The sequence below is a fragment of the Pseudorca crassidens genome, chromosome 16 (assembly GCF_039906515.1).
Source record: "Pseudorca crassidens isolate mPseCra1 chromosome 16, mPseCra1.hap1, whole genome shotgun sequence".
NCBI classification, from domain to species: Eukaryota; Metazoa; Chordata; class Mammalia; order Artiodactyla; family Delphinidae; genus Pseudorca; species Pseudorca crassidens.
Window position 1 is genome coordinate 2,093,656 of NC_090311.1, and position 19,543 is coordinate 2,113,198.

The 19,543-nt window shown below is 51.7% G+C and overlaps 1 protein-coding gene across 1 annotated transcript in view; it reads left to right on the forward strand.

Annotated features, from left to right (window-relative positions):
* TCERG1L (transcription elongation regulator 1 like) overlaps positions 1 to 18,046 on the forward strand; it is a 192,157-nt gene extending 174,111 nt beyond the window's left edge. The window contains exons 10-12 of the mRNA XM_067708849.1: positions 9,447 to 9,536; positions 13,429 to 13,547; positions 17,176 to 18,046. Of these exons, the coding sequence (XP_067564950.1) occupies positions 9,447 to 9,536; positions 13,429 to 13,547; positions 17,176 to 17,332 (366 nt within the window). The 3' untranslated portion in view covers positions 17,333 to 18,046. The remainder of the gene's footprint in view (positions 1 to 9,446; positions 9,537 to 13,428; positions 13,548 to 17,175) is intronic.
* Positions 18,047 to 19,543: the final 1,497 nt, after the last annotated feature.

Sequence of the window (19,543 nt, forward strand, 5' to 3'; positions counted from 1 at the left end):
TGTGAATGTGATGAAGCAGATTCCTCTGCCCTCAGAGCCACTGAGAATACGATTCTCTTCTGCAAACCCACTGGGAGGGACACTCCCGAGTTTTGCTGCCACACCTCTTCTGATTGCAAGGACAGCGCAGAAATATTCATAATTCCGAGTATCTGAATGGACCCAGCCAGTCTGTCCCAGTGGAATTAACTGGGAGGCATGGCCCGTCCTCCGTGAGACGTGATGGCCTTGTGAGCATTTGAGAAATACATGCAGCATCCCTCTTATCAATGTCTAAGTTTTCCACCCCTTTGTTTTGGAACCAACCAGGCCCATCTTCCCGGCACAGCATCAGACTAAGCCACGTGGGAGATTAGGGCCGCCGGAGACGCCTCCCTCTCCTTCCCAAGGATGTGCGTCTCTGACTGTGTCCCAGTGGCCTCAGCTGAGCAGTTTCACTAAGGAGATTTTCAGTGTGTTCTTGTCTCGTTGAGGTGGCTGCTTCCATTCGCTCACCCATTCCATAGGTACTCATGCGTGATCCTCAGCAAAACACCTGGGAATGGGAGGCACCAGCTGCAGTGCTCTGGGTCTTCTCTGGAGAGACACTGGGGTGAGCCTAGACCCCTATCTCACAAGGGTTTCAGAAGAAGCCCGTATGCTGTTCACGAAGAGAAAAGGCCAACCTGAATGCACACTGATGTCGTAAAGCAAAGCCAGCATTTACGACTTTTGTTGTTTTTGTTTTTGTTTGTTTTTTGCGGTATGTGGGCCTCTCACCGTTGTGGCCTCTCCCGTCGCGGAGCACAGGCTCCGGACGCGCAGGCTCAGCGGCCATGGCTTACGGGCCCAGCCGCTCCGCGGCGTGTGGGATCTTCCCGGACCGGGGCACGAACCTGTGTCCCCTGCATCGGCAGGTGGACTCCCAACCACTGCGCCACCAGGGAAGCCCCATTTATGACTTCTGGACTTTATGAAGTGTGCCGGCAGATCTCATGAGTTACTCACGCTCAAGAGGGCTTGACAGCTAAGCCCATCAGATTCCCAGTTGCTTAAAAATGAGGCCGAGAAAGGTCCCTTTTTTCATAGGTTGGGTGATGAATAAGATTTTTTAATTGCATTTGTTCAGGGCTTCAGCTCAGAAACTCATGTGCTTATAGAATGATGGCACTAGGTGTGTGGATTTCTAGTAGTTTAAAAAGGGCATGGTTTGGGGCATTCCATGGGGATTATGGCTTGGGGAAGGGGCCTTCGGTTTTGTGGTTTTGAAATATGTAAGTGGAAGATTTCTTTTTATACTGTTTCACTAGTATAAACCACAGTAGGGCTTTCTTTAAACTTTGGTCTATAAAGAGGCAGGATTCGTTGAGTAGCAGAGGATTAATTTAACCCTGTCTATTTAGATAAATGCATTAGAGACATTTTATTGAAGGTGTCTTCCTTCTGCAAAGTATCCCTTGGAAGTGGCTTTCCCAGGCGCCGAGAAAGAAAGACTCTTCCATACCCTGGACTTTGATTCAGGCACTCCAGGGTCCGTCTGCGGGTGACCCCCAGCCAGCTTCCCAGCAGCGGGCAGCCTTGGGGAGACTGACTGGCACAGCGGCCAGCTCTGCAGCTGAGACCCCTGGACTTGGGTCCAAGTCTGTGTTGAAATATGGAACCCACAGGCCGCAGGCCCTCGCCAGCCCAGCCACGGTGGTCTCTCTCTGCGCTAAGAGAGGCATCCACCATGAGGTTTCTGGTGCAAAGTTGGTCCAAATGAAGGAGAGGTTCTTTACCAGGTGTCCTCCCACCATCAGGGAAGCTGCATCTTCTCCCATGTAGCAGGAAGACCCCTCCCTGGTGGGGGATGGCCGGCGCTCCTTCACTCAGATGCAGAAGTGGTGTTGCCTGGAGCTGTAGCGGCCCTTGGGCCGAGACGTGTGAGGGAGGGTTTCGGTCACCCGCAGTGCAGGTACACATCACAGGCGAGACGGCTCTGGAGGTGAGGTGCCTGAGCTGTAGCTCTGGAGCTGTGGACACCCGCAGGGTCTCTTCCACGAGGTGAATCTTTGCTCCTTGGGAAGCGTGTGCGCTTCGTGTTCCGATGGCAGCTCTTCAGAGCCTCACCAGGCACATACAGCTAATAAGACAGAATCGTGCTCTCAGAAGAACACATGCTCATCATAGGAGAGTGGCAACACCCAAAGAAAAGAAAGACGAAAACCATCACCTGAAGCCCCGCCCCAGTTATTATCATCAATGGGTACATTCCTTCCAGTCTTTCTTTCTAAAAGCAGATTTTAAAGGAATAGCAAAAATAGGGCTTCCCTGGTGGCGCAGTGGTTGAGAATCCACCTGCCGATGCGGGGGGCGCGGGTTCGTGCCCCGGTCCGGGAGGATCCCACATGCTGCGGAGCGGCTGGGCCCGTGAGCCATGGCCGCTGAGCCTGCGCGTCCGGAGCCTGTGCTCCGCAACGGGAGAGGCCACAGCAGTGAGAGGCCCGCGTACCGCGAAAAAGAAAAAAAAAAACAAAGAAATAGCAAAAATAAACATTTGTCTTATACAGTATAACCAAGATTGAACTGTAGTTGAACATGGCTGAACCAAAGTTTTTTAATATAGTCAATTTCATAAGGTTCAACCTGACTTATACATTTGTATACTGTTTTCTCCTTTCACCCATTTTTAAACTATTACTATAAACCTTTGGAAACATTTTTGATGAGGGTATAGTAGTCAATTCATTGTCAGTTCAAAAATCCCTTTTTTCATTTATTTAGTTTATTGCCCAGTTTTGCTAGTTTAAATAATATTCTGGTGACCATATCGATGCCTTGATGTTGGTTTTTTTGTGTGTAGGATTGTTTCCTACACGCTGTCAACATTTGACCTATATTACCAAATTGTTTTGGAAAAAGTCGTTTTCTTACAATGTATTCTCCCAGCGGTGTTTGACCAGCGTGCTCCACCAGCACTGAATAGTAAGAAGTATAAATATTTACTGTTTGTTATTCTTTGAATCTCATTCTTCTTCACCTTTGGTTTGGGTTTTCTCTTGGTTTCTATGCTGTGGTTCTTCTTTCCTGAATTAACTCTCATGGCCTTTGGCGATTCAGCTCTGCAGTTATTACTGTGGTCACCTCTCTATTAGTGCGTAGATGGCGGTCTAATCATGAAGATGACCTTGGGGGAGTTGTGGACCACCCACTCTAATGCCTGGAAAGGGGTTATAACTGTCCCTAACGTGAAAGAAAAGTAAGCAAAATTAGCTGAGATACGGTGGAATAACAGTACAAAGTTTTATTTATCAAATCAAAATACCAAAAAAAGTGCCCAAATTGGCAAAATACCATGAGTACTAGGAGTTGAGGGTGGGAATCGACACGTCCCAGAGTTTGGGGGAAGTACGCAGCCCCTTTCTCACTTCTGGATCACCTGTGGGTCACCTGGCTCACCTGGGCTCAGGGGAACCTTCCACATGCCGACCACTCCCCCCTCTACATTTAGGGATCGAGCATCTCCAGGGGCAGCACTCCACCAGGGAGAGTGGGAGTGGGAGGCAAACCCCCACGCCCCCGCCTTCGGTGGGATGAATTGCAGGCAGATTCCAGCGTGTTCTACATGAGTCTCCATGGTTCCCTGGGGACACGGCGCCCTGCAGCCCCCCAGGGGCCACCTGCCCATTTAGGCACCATCCTTGGTTCTTCTCCCTCCACGTGTCAGTGTCCTGCACGCCTGGCATCACCTCCCCAATGCGCCGCCGTCACCCAGGCTCCCTTCTTGCGGCTGCTTCTAGATGACTGTGGAGATGACACGGCCTCCTGTCCGGGATGAGCCAGGAGCACAGTCTGCTCACTTCGTCCTGTGCTGTGTCCACCTCAGGCCACTTTAATTGTCAGGAGCTCCAGAGCCAGAAATAGAAGACACAGCTGTGCATTCCAGGAAATTGGATAAAGAGGGTAATGGCGTGAGTGCTAATTACAAGCAACACGCCATCTGTCATCAGCAGAGCCTACGGGCGGCGTGGAGGACAGAGCAGAGGATCAGAGGATGCTGCGCACATCCTCACACGTGACCCGCAGTGTCAGGGCGGCAGGGTCTGGGCGCTCAGGAGGGTGGCCCCGCAGGGAGAGCTAGTGGGCAGGGAGGGGGTCTGGGCTCGGGAGGGGTGAGGTGAGCACCGGCGGAGGGAGGTGGTGTTGGGGCACAGGTGGGGGCTGGAGGTAGAGAAGGCAGGAGGGCAAACTTGGGCAAATGCACTGAGGGGCTGTGGCCACGGTCTCCGGCCCCTGGAAGCAGAGGGCAGTGGGCTCAGGCTGGAGGGAGACTCAGGGACCGTCTTCAGGGGCCACTGGGCCTCCTGCATGGCTCAGCATGTCAGGTCCCACCCAGTGGCCTCATGCCCCCTCAGAACTCCCGCACCTGCTTCTCCCCTTCCCAGGTGAGAGAGGCCTTCATACCTCCCAGCTGAGGCCTTGGTCCATTTCCCTGAGACCAGGAGAGACCAGAGGTGATAGGAAGGGGAGAGAGGATGCCAGCCAAGGGTCCGACCAGCACGTGCAGGCAGACAGACAGGCAGACGGGTGCCTTCCTCTCTTCCTTCGGCTCCTGGCCTTTTCTGTGACCCAAGGGTTGACAAGCACTCAAAACTGCCTTTGGTTTCGGAGACGAAGCATGCCTGCCTCCTTTGGGTGCCCAGCCTGGGGGCAGGACCCCAAGGGGACGGCCATGGCCCCGTGGCACCCACGGGACTTGCGTTATCATCTCGCTTTTTAGCCTTAACCCAACGCTCTCAGACCACGTTACTTAACGGAGTCCCTTTCCCCAGGAGCAATGCAGGACCCACTCCTTGGCCTTTGGAGAGGTTTCCGTGAAGGTGGGGCTGAGGTTGGAGGCGGTGTCATCCGGGGAAGGGTCATCTCATGGTGGCTTCCGACGGGGCGTCACCCTGCCGTGCCCCGCAGGTGGAGGGGGTGGAGGGGTCAGCCACCCGGCATGGGACCCTCGCTGGTGGGGGTCGCTCAGGGCCACTCAGCTGGACAGGACGCTGGGTGGACAGCTGGGGCCAGACCCGAGAGGCCTCGGTGCTGGCCGAGTGGCCGACCCATTGGTCTGAGGGCTCTTGGAAAGATGGGGGCTGCGGGTCAAGGGAAAATGATGCTGGGGGGCGGGGAGCCATCAGGAGGCCACTGTGGTCGTCCAGGCAGGAGATGACCACCCCCAAAGGCGACAAGGATGACGTTGTCATTTTGCTACTTGTGCTGGCACGATTCTTTGGGGTTTTAAAACAAGGTTATTTTTCTGGGAGAACCTTGACTACAGCTGTGACAGGAAGGACCTGGTGTATGTGGCCGCAGAGAGGGTACCCGTGTCTCCCCTTTGATCTCCAGCCTCGCTGGAACTGTCATGCCTCCAGCAGTGACACCTGTAGGTGCAGACAGTGCCACACGGGATGCCCACGTGTCAGCCAGCCAGGCGGCAGCCTCGGGCCAACGCCGGGGGCGGGCGCCTGCTGACAGTTTCCACTTTATGGCGGCATCTGTCCAGGTTTGGGAACTGTGCCCTGGCCGGTCCACTCTGTGGCTCCTTCTCTGTGCCTGTGTTTCAGACCACCAGCTCTGGTGTCTTCTGTTGTAGAAATGGCAGGGAACACAATTCAGACAACCGAGGATGACTCAGAGGGGAGTCTGCCGGCGGGAGAAGCACAGGACTGCAGGAGGCTGGCCTCCAGTACAGCTCAAGGGACCCGCTGCCCATGTGTCCCGATTCCCAGCCCACAGGGGGTGATGTTCCAGAGGGGAGTTAAATAAAGCTGTGCATGCGTGTTAACCAGAGGCCAGCGGCGTGGGCCAGGACAGTGTCCAAACACACTCTCACCAAGACAGTTACTGCTGACCTTCACCCATGGCACAGAGTCACCTGGTGTCAGCACCCTGAGATGGAATAGGTTGCCAAGTGCCAGGAGACGACGTATACATCACAGAACACGGCCCAGGAAGGGAGATGGAAGCACTACACAACACGGTCAGGCTGCAGGGAAGGACGGGACTTCCGCAGGAAAGGGTCTAAAACTGGCTGAAGAATTCCACGGTCCTGGACCAAATCACATGTAAAATGTCAAAGATTCAAAGGACTGTTGGGCAGATGAGGGATGGAGATCACTGTTGAGAAACGAAGGCCAAGTTAGAGGCAAGAACATGCATTTGTCTTGGGGACCTGCTGTGTGGGCAGAGTTCTAGGGTGGCCCCAAGACTCCCACCCCGGGGCACACATCTTGAATAATCCCCTCTCTTGAGAGTGGGCAGGACTCCAAATAGGATGGGGGGGCCACCACCATGTCGGTGTGACACCATGTTATGTAAGATTGGGTCTCATATATAGAGATTCTCCCACTGGCTTTAAGGAAGCCAGCCTGTTGTGGAGGGCCCACCGTGGAGAACTTGGGGACCCCTGGGAGTGGAGAAAGGCTCCCCACAGGCCTCCAGCAAGAAAGGGAAGGCCTCAGCCCCTGCCCCATGGAATGAACCTACCAGACAACGTGACCGTGGGGACACAGGTCCAGGGAGGCTGGGTTTCCGTCAAGAGTGAGTCTCACAGTCGAGGGAATGACAGTCATCAGGGTCCTTCTTTGGGAAGAGTCTGTCTCACAGACAAGGCTGTGTCCACCCGCTGGCAGTGACGGGCCCCGTTTCACACTCAACTGTCCAGATTTCCCTTCTGCTCCAGCCTCTGTCACAGGTCCCAAGTCCAGCTGCCCCTCTGTCCAGAACTGCCACCCTCCTCTGAACTTCAAGAGCATCTGTTAGTGTGGCTGTCAGGTTATGTGACGACGTCTGTTTTATCATAAATTACAGTCACTGGGGAGACGGCTCATCTTGCCTTGTATACAGATTGTAAATTCCTCTGGAGGCAAGGACAATGTATTATTTTTTTTAAATATAGTTTATTTTACATCTAGAACTCCAAAACTTCTCAAAAAACTGGTGGCATCAGTTATGTGACACCAATTCTTACCAATTGTTGGCCTTCCTTACAAAACTTAGGACCTTGGAGGAGTTTACAGGTCTCTACATGGTGGATAGATGCCCACCTGATTGGGCTGTATTGAAGTTGGCCATTCCTTCTCTCCAAATCCACCCTAACGCTCACGTGGTCAAGTGTCAGCTCTCGAAAAACAGAGGAATCATTCTGCCCTGACGCTTTTCCAGAGCCCCTACCCCCAATCCCTGTAACGTGTCAAAATTTCACCATGTTTTTAGTCAACTGAAAAAAGTCCCTGGGTGGAGTTTGGGTCACCCTGCCTGATAGAAGAGCTCATGAGTATTAAAAAGGGCTTTCCTTTTTATTACTGAAGATAGGAGTTGTCAAGTTTGAAAAGTCATTATGTTACGATGTACAAAGCAAAGCACAATTCCTATTGAAATAATATCTCTACCAGAAATATTCTAACCTGCTCAAAGTAAGAATGTGAAGGGATCTTGGTTTTGTAAACTGCCCATTGGCTTCACCTCCCCACGTCCCGGGAGCCCCTCCCCTGCCCCGGCTCCTAGATACACATCACATCTGGCTCTTCTTCCCCCGTTGCTCTCCAGACAAGGCCCTAGTTCCTAAGTAGGTCTGGGAGTGTCTCGCACATCTGCTCTGCCCGTCTCTCCTGCCTCTTCCCAGCCCCTCATAGCCTCCTTCATCCCAACCATGTTCCACCCTTGTAATCCCCACATTCCCCACAGTTCCTGGAGCCTGGCCTTCGCTCCACAGACACTTCCTCCTGAACACCTCCCAGGCCCTTCATGGGCCCAGTTCCAGCACAGTCATTATGCGAGACAACTTCTCCCCAGGCCCTTCTCTGTGCCCCCTTGGCTCCTGGGCATGTCTCTGGAAGGACGCTAATGCCCCCCAGGAGATCCTGAGTTATAGCTTTTCTGCCTCACCCTGGGCCGTGGGCCTCCTTATGTCAGTGGCCTTGATTTATTTTCTCTGAACCCTCAGCACCCAGCATGGGGCCTAAGGCACAGTCAATATTTGGTCAATGCTTTTAAATGAATAAATTATTTTTGGATGACTTAAATGTTTCACTGCTCCATCAGCTGAGGGAGTCTGGATCAACAACATCCCAGCAGCAGTGAGCTCACCCGGCACCCAGGTCTCCAATAAGAGGGACCAGGGCTTCTTGGAGAATGCTGATTCTAGGGCCAAGGTAGGAGCGATATGAGATGACCCTGGAGCATGTTGAAGGGCCCAGAAAACAAAATGATGGGGTACGTCCCAGGGGCACAGGAGCCAACCACAACAGCCAAACCAGGAGCAGATCGATAATCATGTTAGATTATAACCCGAAGTATGAACTAAATATCCATGAGTCATATTGATATAAACAAATGATTGAACAAATAAGTAAATGGGAGAGAATGGACAAATATCCCATCCAGAAGAATGCCAAGGAGCTTATACAGATACTCCCATCTCAGGAGGTGGAGCCGGACCCCTTAAGTGTGGGCTATACATTGTGACTTCCCTCCAAGGAGGACAGCATGGGATAAATTCATAGAGGAAAGACCTCAGCTGGTCAGTCAAGGTCAACGTCAGCTCCGATAAGTTACATTGACAGTATGGACCTTGATAGGATGTGACAAGAAGGGCACGTTTTCTGGGGTCTTCCTCCCCAAGCCCACAGCCCTGGTCGAACCAAGAGAAAAACTGAGACAAATCCCAGCAGAGGTACAGGTCACAAAATACCTGACCAGTACTCCTCAGAACGATCAAGGTCATCGAAACCAAGGGGAGCGAGAGACTGTGCAGCCCAGAGGAGCCCGAGGAGGCGTGAGTGATGTGGTGTCCTGCGTGGAATCCTGGGACAGAAAAAAATTAGGGAAAAACTAAAGAAACCTGAGTAAGGTGTGGACTCCTGTTAATAACAGTGTAGACACGTAGCATACTAACATTAAGATGTCAGCAACATAGGAAACTGGGTATGGGGTAGACGGTAGCTTCTAATAGTTTCGAAAATTTTCTATAAATCTAAAACTATTAGAAAGTAGGGTAGTTTGTTTAAAAAGGTGACCTACCTAAAGAAGGTTTAAATGTTGATTAAAAATCAATTGAAATTGTGCCAAACTCTGATTATTTCTAAAACACTGTCCTCTGTTACGACCTGCGGTGTCCTGAAAAGTTTTACAAATACGTCCTTTCACAATGTGGCATTTCAGAATGTCCCAGCTTCACAGGCGTAGTTGGGGTTTTAGATCAGGACGCATGGCTCTGGAAGATATCCAGGGAGGAAATAGTGTCATGAGTCTAGAAATTCGATTTTCAAATGCTCTAAATATTGATTTTCTTAAAAGTTTGACAAGTTGAACACTTTTAAACAATGCTACATCCCTCAACCCCGGTTCCTTAGTGCTGTGTCTCACCATTGATCGTTTCAGTGTGACTCCAGGCTCAGCATGAGATGCTAAAAGCAGCTCTATTGACTATCTTTCTTCAGGTGTCAGCGTTTTCTACCTGGGAGAAAGAATTACATAAAATCGTGTTTGATCCGCGCTATCTCCTGCTAAATTCCGAGGAGCGGAAACAGGTAAGGTGGTAGGAGGTGTGGTGACGGACTTGGGGACGCAGAGTTAAAGTGATGCTCCGTCCTGACAGCTCTGCGGACGAGCAGGTGCCTGTCACCTTTGCCGTGTCAGTGGGGAAGCCATGAGAATCCACTGCTGGCCTGTGAGCTTGTGAACGGGAAGAGCTACGGGTGCGGCGGGAGGCTATCCTGGCGCCTGCTCTTGGCGAGCCGCCTGGTCATGACCCCATGAGACAGACACAGAGGTGAAAACTCAGCTTTGGGGAACATTGACCACATCCTGGGTGACTGTATTAAAAAGACTTAAGCTCTGATATAATAAAAGTGAAATTGGAGAGGGTCCGGGGAACAACAGTAGCAAAAGTAAAGGATGGACTTTTCTAGAAAGTGGGTCCCCAGAAAAGCAAGGATGGATTAGAGCTAGCTGGCCCGGAGGTCACTTTAAATGGACACGTGACAGGGGTCCGCCCTGGCTTGTTGAGAAGTCAAGTCACGGAGCCAGAACTGTCTCCCGGATTAAGCAGACAGAGGGACGGGCTGTGCTGACCGGTGGGGACGTCTGAGCTTTCACACCCTGCCAGGATCTGTGGCTCCTGGGGCACATCCAGCAAGGGCCCCGAGATAAATTCCAGAAGGATCCAGATTCTGCGTCTGCGTCTGCGTTCCCGCCCCAGCCACGCGTCTCCCTCCCTCTGCCCTCTGCGTGCTGAGCAGATACATGTGGAAAGTGGGTGACCAGGCGTCATCGCTGGAGACACAAGCCCACGAGGGTCATCTCGCCTCCGACGTCGCGGCCCTGGCGGCATCCGTCTGATTTCAGACAGCAGGGTCTGGGAAAGCCCGGGCCAGGGGGATGGAAAGTGCAATTTTATTTTCAATTCTGTCATCAACTCGTGAAATTCCCTGAGGTGTAGACCAAGGGGCTGCACGCAGGCCAGGCGGGCGGGGCCTCGCTTTGTGTTTGGGTGTTTTATATCTGTTTTCCCCACAGCCGAGGAAACTCGGTGATTTTAACCATTGGTAATATCTCACCCTTTTGTTGCCCTGTTACAAATCACAAAGTTCAGCTCTCCAGCTGTGACCAGAGGGAAGCCCGTTTATTTTGGTGGCAAGATCTCTTTAAACCGTAACAGATAAAGGTCAGCACAGCTGCAGACTCTGTCACTGACTGTCGTGATCAACGCTCTTCCATCTCTAGTCCATGGATGGTTTTAGAGGCCATCAGCCTCTTTAAAGGAAGCTGAAGAAGTGAAGAAGTAAGACCCTTCCCACCACACCCCCGAGAAAAGCCGAGCTGATGATTCAGTTATTAAGCCCCGTCTCTCAGACGTCAGGGAGCTCAGGGCGCTGTTTACCTGGAATGGACCAGGCTCTTGGGCAGGGCAGGGTCTCCTGCCCTCCGGGTGTCTGGGGGGTGGTCATGGCACAAGACTCACCCACGGGAGCAGGGCGGCTGGACTCCCACAGCCCTGGTGAGAAAGACAGGCGCTGACCGAGAGGGGCTGTGACTGCCAGGGTGCTCTCGGGGCAGACAGATCAGACTAGAAGGTCAGCTCACAGCCAGAGCCCGCCGTTTGGTGGGGGGCCCTCAGACGTCCCTGGGAGATCGTGCAGAGGAAACAGCAGGCCTGTGTTCATACCACAGCGTGGTCCCAGAGCCCCACCAGGAGGAGGAAGCAGGGCTCCCCGTAGCTAAAGGCCTCAGGTTACATGCCGGCATCGTAAGGGGACCCCCCACCCCAGCAAACCGACAGTGTTGTGGTTTCTAAGAGGCACGGGGCTGAAGCTGAACTGATGAAGGAAACAATATTTGGGCCCCATTCAGAAAACACAGTCCTATTTATGAATGAATTGGGCCGGCAACACCAGCCATGGACTCTGTGTGGGACCTACTGTCACATAGTGTTCGTGGGAAAAGCCGAGGCTCATGGTGTGTGCACTGCATCCATCCTTCCACGGGGTCTGCAGAGGAGATGTGACTGAGCCGAAGTAGAGAGTAGGGGTCCTGGGAGCGCTCGTCAGACCTGTTTCTATGGTAACACAGAGTGTTCCATCTTATTTCACTGGGACACGCCATGACGAGATAATGGCCAATGGTCTCTCTTTTAAAAAGTCATGCCCCATTTTGAATAAAACTGGTATAATTTGTTAAAGAGGAGGGGGAAAAAAAACTGTTACATTAAATTATAGCGGCATAAATAAAGCAGCAGAGCAAAGGCAGAGGAGAGAGCAAATCTGATTAGAGGGATAAATGATTCCAGGCAGAGAGAGAAGGAGGCCTTTCTCACCAGCTCTGACCCCACCACCAGCCAGGGTTTCTATCCAGATTTAGAATTAATAGAGCAAAACTCTGACTAATGATGGACCCACACGCTTTTATTTGCATAATAACCCTGCATTTACCTTCTTTATGAGCTTAAATTATAGAAGAACTGGAGAGTTTACATGACCGCTTGCCTCGAAGGTGAAATAAGCCAACCATATTCTTACTTAAATATATACGCGCGCTCTCCATCTAAGGCCTCTTCCTGAATATTCCATTTCGCTGATGATTCTTCAGGAGGCGAGTAGCATTTTGTATTTATACTCCTGTAAAGGCTGGCCGTGACTGAAATGGAATCTGAAACCATCAGGCAGAGCCGGGACACCCGTTCTGCAGGGGAGTGATGGGGTTTCGGCCAAGTCGCCACCGCCTGGTTCCATGTCCTGGGCAGGAGGGCGGGAGATTCCCTGAGCTCTTCGTCAGATTCCAGTATCTGCAGTGGCCACCGATTGGGTTGGTACAGAATTGCTATTCATTGGCCTCATAGGATCAGATGTGGGCTCTTTGCTGATCTTCTTATCTGCATTCGTACACACATCTAAATTTTCTCCAGTTTATTCTCCTTTCAACGTTTTCGAGGCTTGGAGAGCTTTGGGAATGAAACAGCTGTCTCCACCTCCCTTTGGCTTTAGTCTACAAATGACAATTTTCTGATATTAGAACAATGAGTGGTCTTAATCCAAGCAAGGGAGGCTCACTCTATGGTCTACTGCAAAGGATGATTCCCTGCTGGCATTTTGTCATGTCGGCTGCCAGCACCCAAGAGAAACCTTCCCAGGGTCTTGGATGGATTTGCTACCAGACAATATCGATATCCTGTGGGCTAAGGGTCTGGTTTTCCTGTGGAGGTAGCCTTCAAAGCCCATTCTCGTCGAGCTGGGGAGAGGCAGTGCAGTGCCCGGTGGTCGGGTCTCCTCATTGGGTGTTTCCATGACACCAAGGAGAGGCTCACCTTGCCCACAGGAGCCCCTGGGGAACCAGACCCTTGTTCACAAGTGGGTCTTCTTGAAGACTAGAGTGTGGGAAATGAGAGATGCTGGGTTGACTTTCTTTTCACAAGTTCAAAGTCATTTTGGAGACTCAAATGCCAGTTACATTGCCACAGGGGTTACTAGAACAAAGTACAGACTCTCACGTGTCCTGGTACCGCTGGCCAGGATGTGAAAGTCGGTGAGACAGTGCGTGCAGGTAAGTGGTGCTCAAGAGGTTCCAAAACAAGGAATATCGGAGCACTGGAGCTGGGATTTCCAACCTGTCCACTGCTCCCGCCACACCTCTGGAGGGGCCGCCCACTCATACCCAGGATTTCCAAGCAGGCTGATTCAGCGTTTGGCCCCCAGATGGTGTCTGGACGTGGAAAAGCGCACTGGCCTCGTGGGAGAGCAGGTGTAATTGTCCAGACACTTGCTTTCACGGAGAGGCCAGATTAAAGGCTCTGGTTTTTAGCTCCAGCAACTGTGAAAAAGACAGGCTTATCTCAGATTCTTGCTGTGTTTTGTGTGGTGTTTGAAGCGCAGGAGTTCATTTCCAATACGCATTCTTGTAATAGTTCTGTTTTGTGTGTGTCTTAAGATATTTGAACAGTTTGTCAAGACAAGAATAAAAGAAGAATACAAGGAAAAGAAAAGCAAATTGCTGCTGGCCAAAGAAGAATTCAAAAAACTTCTAGAGGAATCTAAAGTCTCAGCCAGGTATGGAAAGTGAGTTAAGGCCAGGCGATTTCTGGGGCTGGGAATTTACCAAATTTTGTAAGGGGTCTTTTAAAGTCAGTTTGGGTTAAATCATGTGACCTATGTTCCATAGACATCAAACATGTAATTTTGGAGAGGTAAGCCCTTCTCCCCTGTGCCGGCCGTGAGCAAACCTCCCAGCCCTGCCTGCTAACCAAAGGCATCCCAGCAGCTCTGTCCAGCTTACGTGGTGGTTTTCCACAGGTCAGCAGCCCTGACTCTAAGGCCAAAATAACTCATCAATAGGTCAGCCCTCGTGAGATGGGGCCTGATTCCCCTGATCTAATGATGGAGGGGTACAAATGCAAGACAAACGATACACAGCAACAGCAAAATAAACCCCACCAGCCCCTGGGTTCCACACGCCTGGGCAGCTGTCCAGAGTGTGAAGTGAAGACGTTCCACACCAGCAAAGGGCCTGAGTGAACTTGGCTGTCAACCTCACCTGAGATACTCAGGCATTATCCCCATGAAATACAACAAACTAATATGAAAACGATGTTAGAAACTAGAAGAATACATAAGCTGAGCTCGACTTTAAAATTAACTTTAATTGACTTTAAAAATTAATGCACAAGAACTACTTAATTATACAAGTGTAACTTTTAAGAGCGAAAAATGGTTGATCTTGATGTATTTTTATTTTAAATTGGGACATTACTTTTAAATGGACATTTACACATTATGATTTTTAATAATAAGGCTGACATCATGCATTTTTAATAATAATGCATAAATCATATTTAAATGAACATTAATTGATGTTTGCCTTCCATGCAGATGTAGGCATCTACATTTTGATCAATAATTGCTTAATTCATTGGCCAATAATTGGATAATATAATTTAGTGTTGGTAACATAGGCCTCAGAAAACTTCTTCGACTATTTAAAGGATAGATACTTTCTGAATGGGAAAAAAATTCACATGAATCGTCCCCATCACCAAATGCTAACCTCGGAAAGCAAATGTGGGCCTAACGACTTGTAAATTGTGATTTTCTGTGAGAACTCTGGGTTCTAGCCATGGCTTTGCCCTGTCCCCCCAGCTGGTGACCCTGGGTGGGAGGGGGGAGTTGGATCCAGAGCCCCTGCCTCAGTGCACAGCAGCCCTGCCCATCCTTGGCCCCCGCTGCAGGGTCAGGCACTGGACCTTCACAGCTCAGGTGTCTTGATCTGAGGGGGTGTAGCCGCCCTGCCCCCCGGGCCACTAGGAGGATGGTGTGTGGGGCTTCCTGGCAGGTCCTGGAGAGCTCCCATCATTACCACTGGTGCTGTCTGTGTCCATCCATTGGTAAAATGTTAACAAGAGCCAACCTAGTCCCCCTCCCATGAATATGTTATGAAGGCAAAGGAGAAATGTTCAGAATGTATTCAGCAATTGCGAAAACAATTACGCACACAGAGAAGGAAAGTCAGCGGTAGAAATGAAGCTACTCTTCTTTGAAGTTAGATTTGATTGCCTGCCATTTGTTAGAAATGTACACTGGGCATATATTGCTTTTATAATTATAAAACTAGTTTTTATTTCAAACGTAGCTAATTCTGCGACATTTCACAACCCTCTTCAGGTCTTCCTTACATTCTCTTCCCGCCATTTCGCAGGCGTCCATCGGTCGCCAGCGGGCTCAGCGCAGGCGTCCTGAGTACCCTCAGCCCCACCTCCAGTCATCCTGGCTCTGATCCTAGCCGTGGGGATAGTCCAGGGCCAGATCCCAGCCCTGCCCAGCTCTCGGGGTCTTGGAGAGGGGAGAGGAGCCTCAGGGGACCTCCCCGTGGGCTGGCGGACTGGTGCTCTGGCCACAGCGGCCACCTCCTTCAACTGCGGGTGGCCTCGTCCCCAGGGGAAAGGGAGACGCAGTGCAGGTGACTCAGAGGACTTCCCCAGGCTCACTGGACGGTCCACCGGGGTCAGCAGTAAGCCAGGCTGTCCCCGTGGGCACGGCTAAAGGGTCGGAGTTTTCTTTTTTCTTTTCAGGGATACTTCTGTTTAGAGGTGCCCAGAATAGGACCTCTCTAGAAGGGGCTCCGCCCAGCCCCTGATTGAAGGTGCTCGGGCTCCCCCTAGACACGCGACCAAAATAACAAGCCCCCTGTGTCTCTCAGCATCTTGCTTTTCCCAAGAAGGTCAGCGATGGAAGCTCAAATAAGTGTGTGTTAGTCACACCTCATGGCAATTGTGAAATCATGGAAGGAAGGAAGGGAGGGAGGGAGGGAGGGAGGGAGGGAGGAAAAGAAGGAAAGAACGAACGGAGAAAGTTGAAAACCGGAGAGAAGAGTTTTCTCTCCTCGGGAAGCGTCTGGCACACGGAATCCCGGGGTGTGCAGGGAGGAGAGCAGTGCTTGGTGAGGAAGGAATGAGACTCATCGTTTAGTGACAGCAGTGAGGATGGGTCTACTAATTATTCATCTTGTCTCCTAACAGCCATGTCAGTATAATCTTGTTATTCACGTATAAAGAAAGAACCATTAAGTTATAATAATTTAATGCAACCATTAAATGTCTGCAGTGAAATATACATTTCTCCACAAAGAGAAATAGGAGGAGCAAGGGGCCTCCCCGGGCACAGGGCGAGCACGCTTCTGCTCACCCAGGGCCCCTCCTGCAGCTCCAGCCCAGCTCTCTGCAAGCAGAAGGCAGGCGGAAGCGTCTGCAGGAACCGGCTCCTCCGCTCTCCCCTCCCGCCCCCGCCCCACCGCCTGGAGCCGCCCCAACCACCGGCTTCAAGCTCCGGCCTGGGAGAAGAGGAAGCCATGGGGAGCTGCTGCCGGCAAAGGTTCCATTTGTCTGCAAAGCCACGTCCACTCCTTCTGCCCTTTGAGCTGCCCCACCCGCTCTGGCCTGGGCTGGCTGGTGCCACTGAGTCTCTTACGGGGGACTCCCTGGCCTGGCAGTCATGGATTCAGTCAGTATCTGGGTGCTGAGCACACACCGGCACTGGGCTTAGACATTCGAGATGCTCCACAGAAAACAAAGCAGGTGACACACTTCTACTCGAGCAGGGAGAGGCGAGTAACACTGCACAGTTGAGGCCCATCAGGATGATACCCAGTTCTCTGACCCGTAGATAGGACGAGTCTCCCTGAGGAAGACAGGCTGGTCCTGACATCTAATGAGGAGAGGGCTTCACATGGTGAGTGAAGAAACGAGGGAAGGGTGTGCCAGGCAGAGGGAATAGCATAGGCAAAGACCACGGCAAGTTGCAGCACAGTGAGGTAGCGGACAGAAGACCTGTGTGGCCGGAGCGGGGACGGGGCCGGGGAGTGAGAAGCTCGGAGTGACACCAGGCCCAGGAGGCAGGTGAGGCCAGGCTCATGCCCACGGGCCGGTTGGATGCAGAGATGGGCAAGTGTGTGAGTTACGTGGCTCAGGCCCCTGCCGGGCCGAGTGGGGAATAACAGCCCGTGAAGGGAGCAGGCAGGTGGTGTCGGAGGCCCAGCGCTCTTTCTTCCGCCCGTCCTCCTGCCAAGGGTCCTGCTCCCAGGTCTGGAAGAGGGAGCTCGCCACCCTGAGCTCAGGCAAGAGGTACTCAGAGCCCCAGGACCCGCTCTTCTCCAGGAAGGGGTCACAGGATGCTTTTGGTCTTTCAGGACCACATTTAAGGAGTTTGCTGAGAAGTACGGCCGGGATCAGAGGTTTCGACTTGTCCAAAAACGGAAGGACCAGGAGCATTTTTTCAACCAGTTCATCCTTATTCTCAAGAAACGGGACAAGGAAAACAGACTCAGGCTGCGGAAAATGAGATGAGTGTGTGCAGATGCCATCAGGCTGGGCATGGCAGGGGCTTGGCGGACAGGCGCCCACGCAGCCGGGTCGGGAGCCCCAGGGGCCGTGGGCTTCGTTCTCAGAGGGTTATTGTTTCATATTGAAGCTCTCTTTGGTACAACTTTCCGAGTTTGATGCATTTCTAATTGCCATGATATGTTGCTCCCTTCGTTGCTTTAATTATGCAAATGACTTGTAATATAGACAGATTCTAAACCTGCTGCGGGTTTGTACCTCAGCAGAGACAGACACCATCTCTAACCATCTCAAGGTGTTTTCATGAGTCGAGCTGATTATCTGAAACTTTTCTGAAAATCTTCATGAGTTCCTTCCATCCTTCAGGAGTTCTGTGGTGTTGGGATGTCCCGGCTCGGGTCCCCGGGTCTAGTTTTCTGAGTAGTAGTGTATAGACTGTTCATCATCATAGTGACACCTGTGACCGTTGGACACATGGACCGTGGACCACCTACAGGTCAAAGGGCGATCGCCCCAGCCCCCTCCGGGGACATCGGGCCTGGAGAAGGGGGCCGTGCTTTCTGTGGGAGGTCCTACTTAAAAAAGAATTATTTTGTACAAAATCATCCTATTAATATTTAAGTTATTTTCTTGTATGCCCAGAGTTTGCATGAGATTTTTCTCACCATCTTTGTATAAAAAATTAAAAATTTTTTTGAATTAATAAATATTTTAAACCGGTGTATTTTTGTGGCTTAGACTTCCAACACAATCTTAAGCAACAAAACTGTGTTTCAGCTAAAGATACTCTATTTGGAAAGATTCATACAAATATTTACGATTGCACGTAAGGGCTGTGAAAGCACTACTCAAATAGAAATCTTGCTTTTCAAATTACGAGTTCCGGGTGGAACCGTACTTGGTAGAACTCCAGCTAATTAATTGCATTCTGTAAGTTATTGAGCATCTGTCCATAGAGTTCAGGTTCATGGAGTCACTGTCGGATGCGCTGTCTTTGTCCCCAGCTCACAGTGGCACCTCCTCCACACCTACCCTTTTTCTCATCAGTCAGTTCCCAAAAAAAGAACACTTTTTGCCACACATATTAGGAGGGAAGTGGGCAAGGAGGGATCCTCTCTTTATTGGGGTATGCCCTGGCCTTAATGCCCGTCTTGTTAACTGGTTACCTTCTATGCCAGCGACCTCTGTGGGTTCCGGAGCTGTGGTTCAGATTCAGACCATAACCCAGTGGGGCTGGGCGTCTGCGGCGCTGCAGGAATGGGCTCTGACATGCATGGCAGATCAGACAGGATCCCTCAGGAGATAGAAATCCCCTTGTAATGTGAAGGGAGGAACTGAACAGAAAGGGAACTGGGGTGATGAGGGCTGTGGGTAGAGACAGGTCTGAAGGACATGGGAACAGCAGAGGTAGGAGCGGCCATCCCCACCCACTGCCCCGGCTCAGACAAGCTTCCCCACCAGCGCAGAGGTCCAGACACAGCCAGAGAGGGCACAGCTCAGCTGAGCGGACTGCCAGGAAGCCGACGGGAGCTGCTGGTCAGCCACCCTCTGGGGGAAGGTCGCCCTGTGGCCATGTCTCATTAGCTGCACTCTGCCCAGAACCACCAGGAAAGGTGTCTGGGAGGGGAGGCTCTGGCTCCCCAGCCCTTGGGAGCTGCAGTAAGGGGCTTCCGGGGAGCCCTGGGGCTCTGCACGAAACCTGTGCTCTCTCCTGCCATCTGCACCATCTGCAAGCCAGCTGCTTGCTTCTGGCCCGGGGTGTGGGGAGGTGTTGGCCACCTGACCACGGAACACCAGACATCTGCAGCCCGAGTCGCCCTCCATGAACTGCCGTCTGATCCCGCAGCATAACGCCAGATGTGCGTGACAGCGTCGTTTAAAATGAACGACTACAGGGCTTCCCTGGTGGCGCAGTGGTTGAGAGTCTGCCTGCCGATGCAGGGGACGCGGGTTCGTGCCCTGGTCCGGGAAGATCCCACATGCCGCGGAGCGGCTGTGCCCGTGAGCCATGGCCGCTGAGCCTGTGCGTCCGGAGCCTGTGCTCCGCAATGGGAGAGGCCACAACAGTGAGAGGCCCGCGTACCGCAAAAGAAAAATAAATAAATAAAATGAACGACTATAGCCGAGACCGGGCCTCAGCCGTTCTGGAGGCATAAGAGACCCCACGGCCCCCTCCGGTTGCCTCTCCCCGTCTACGGCTTTGCCTCCTGCCTCCTG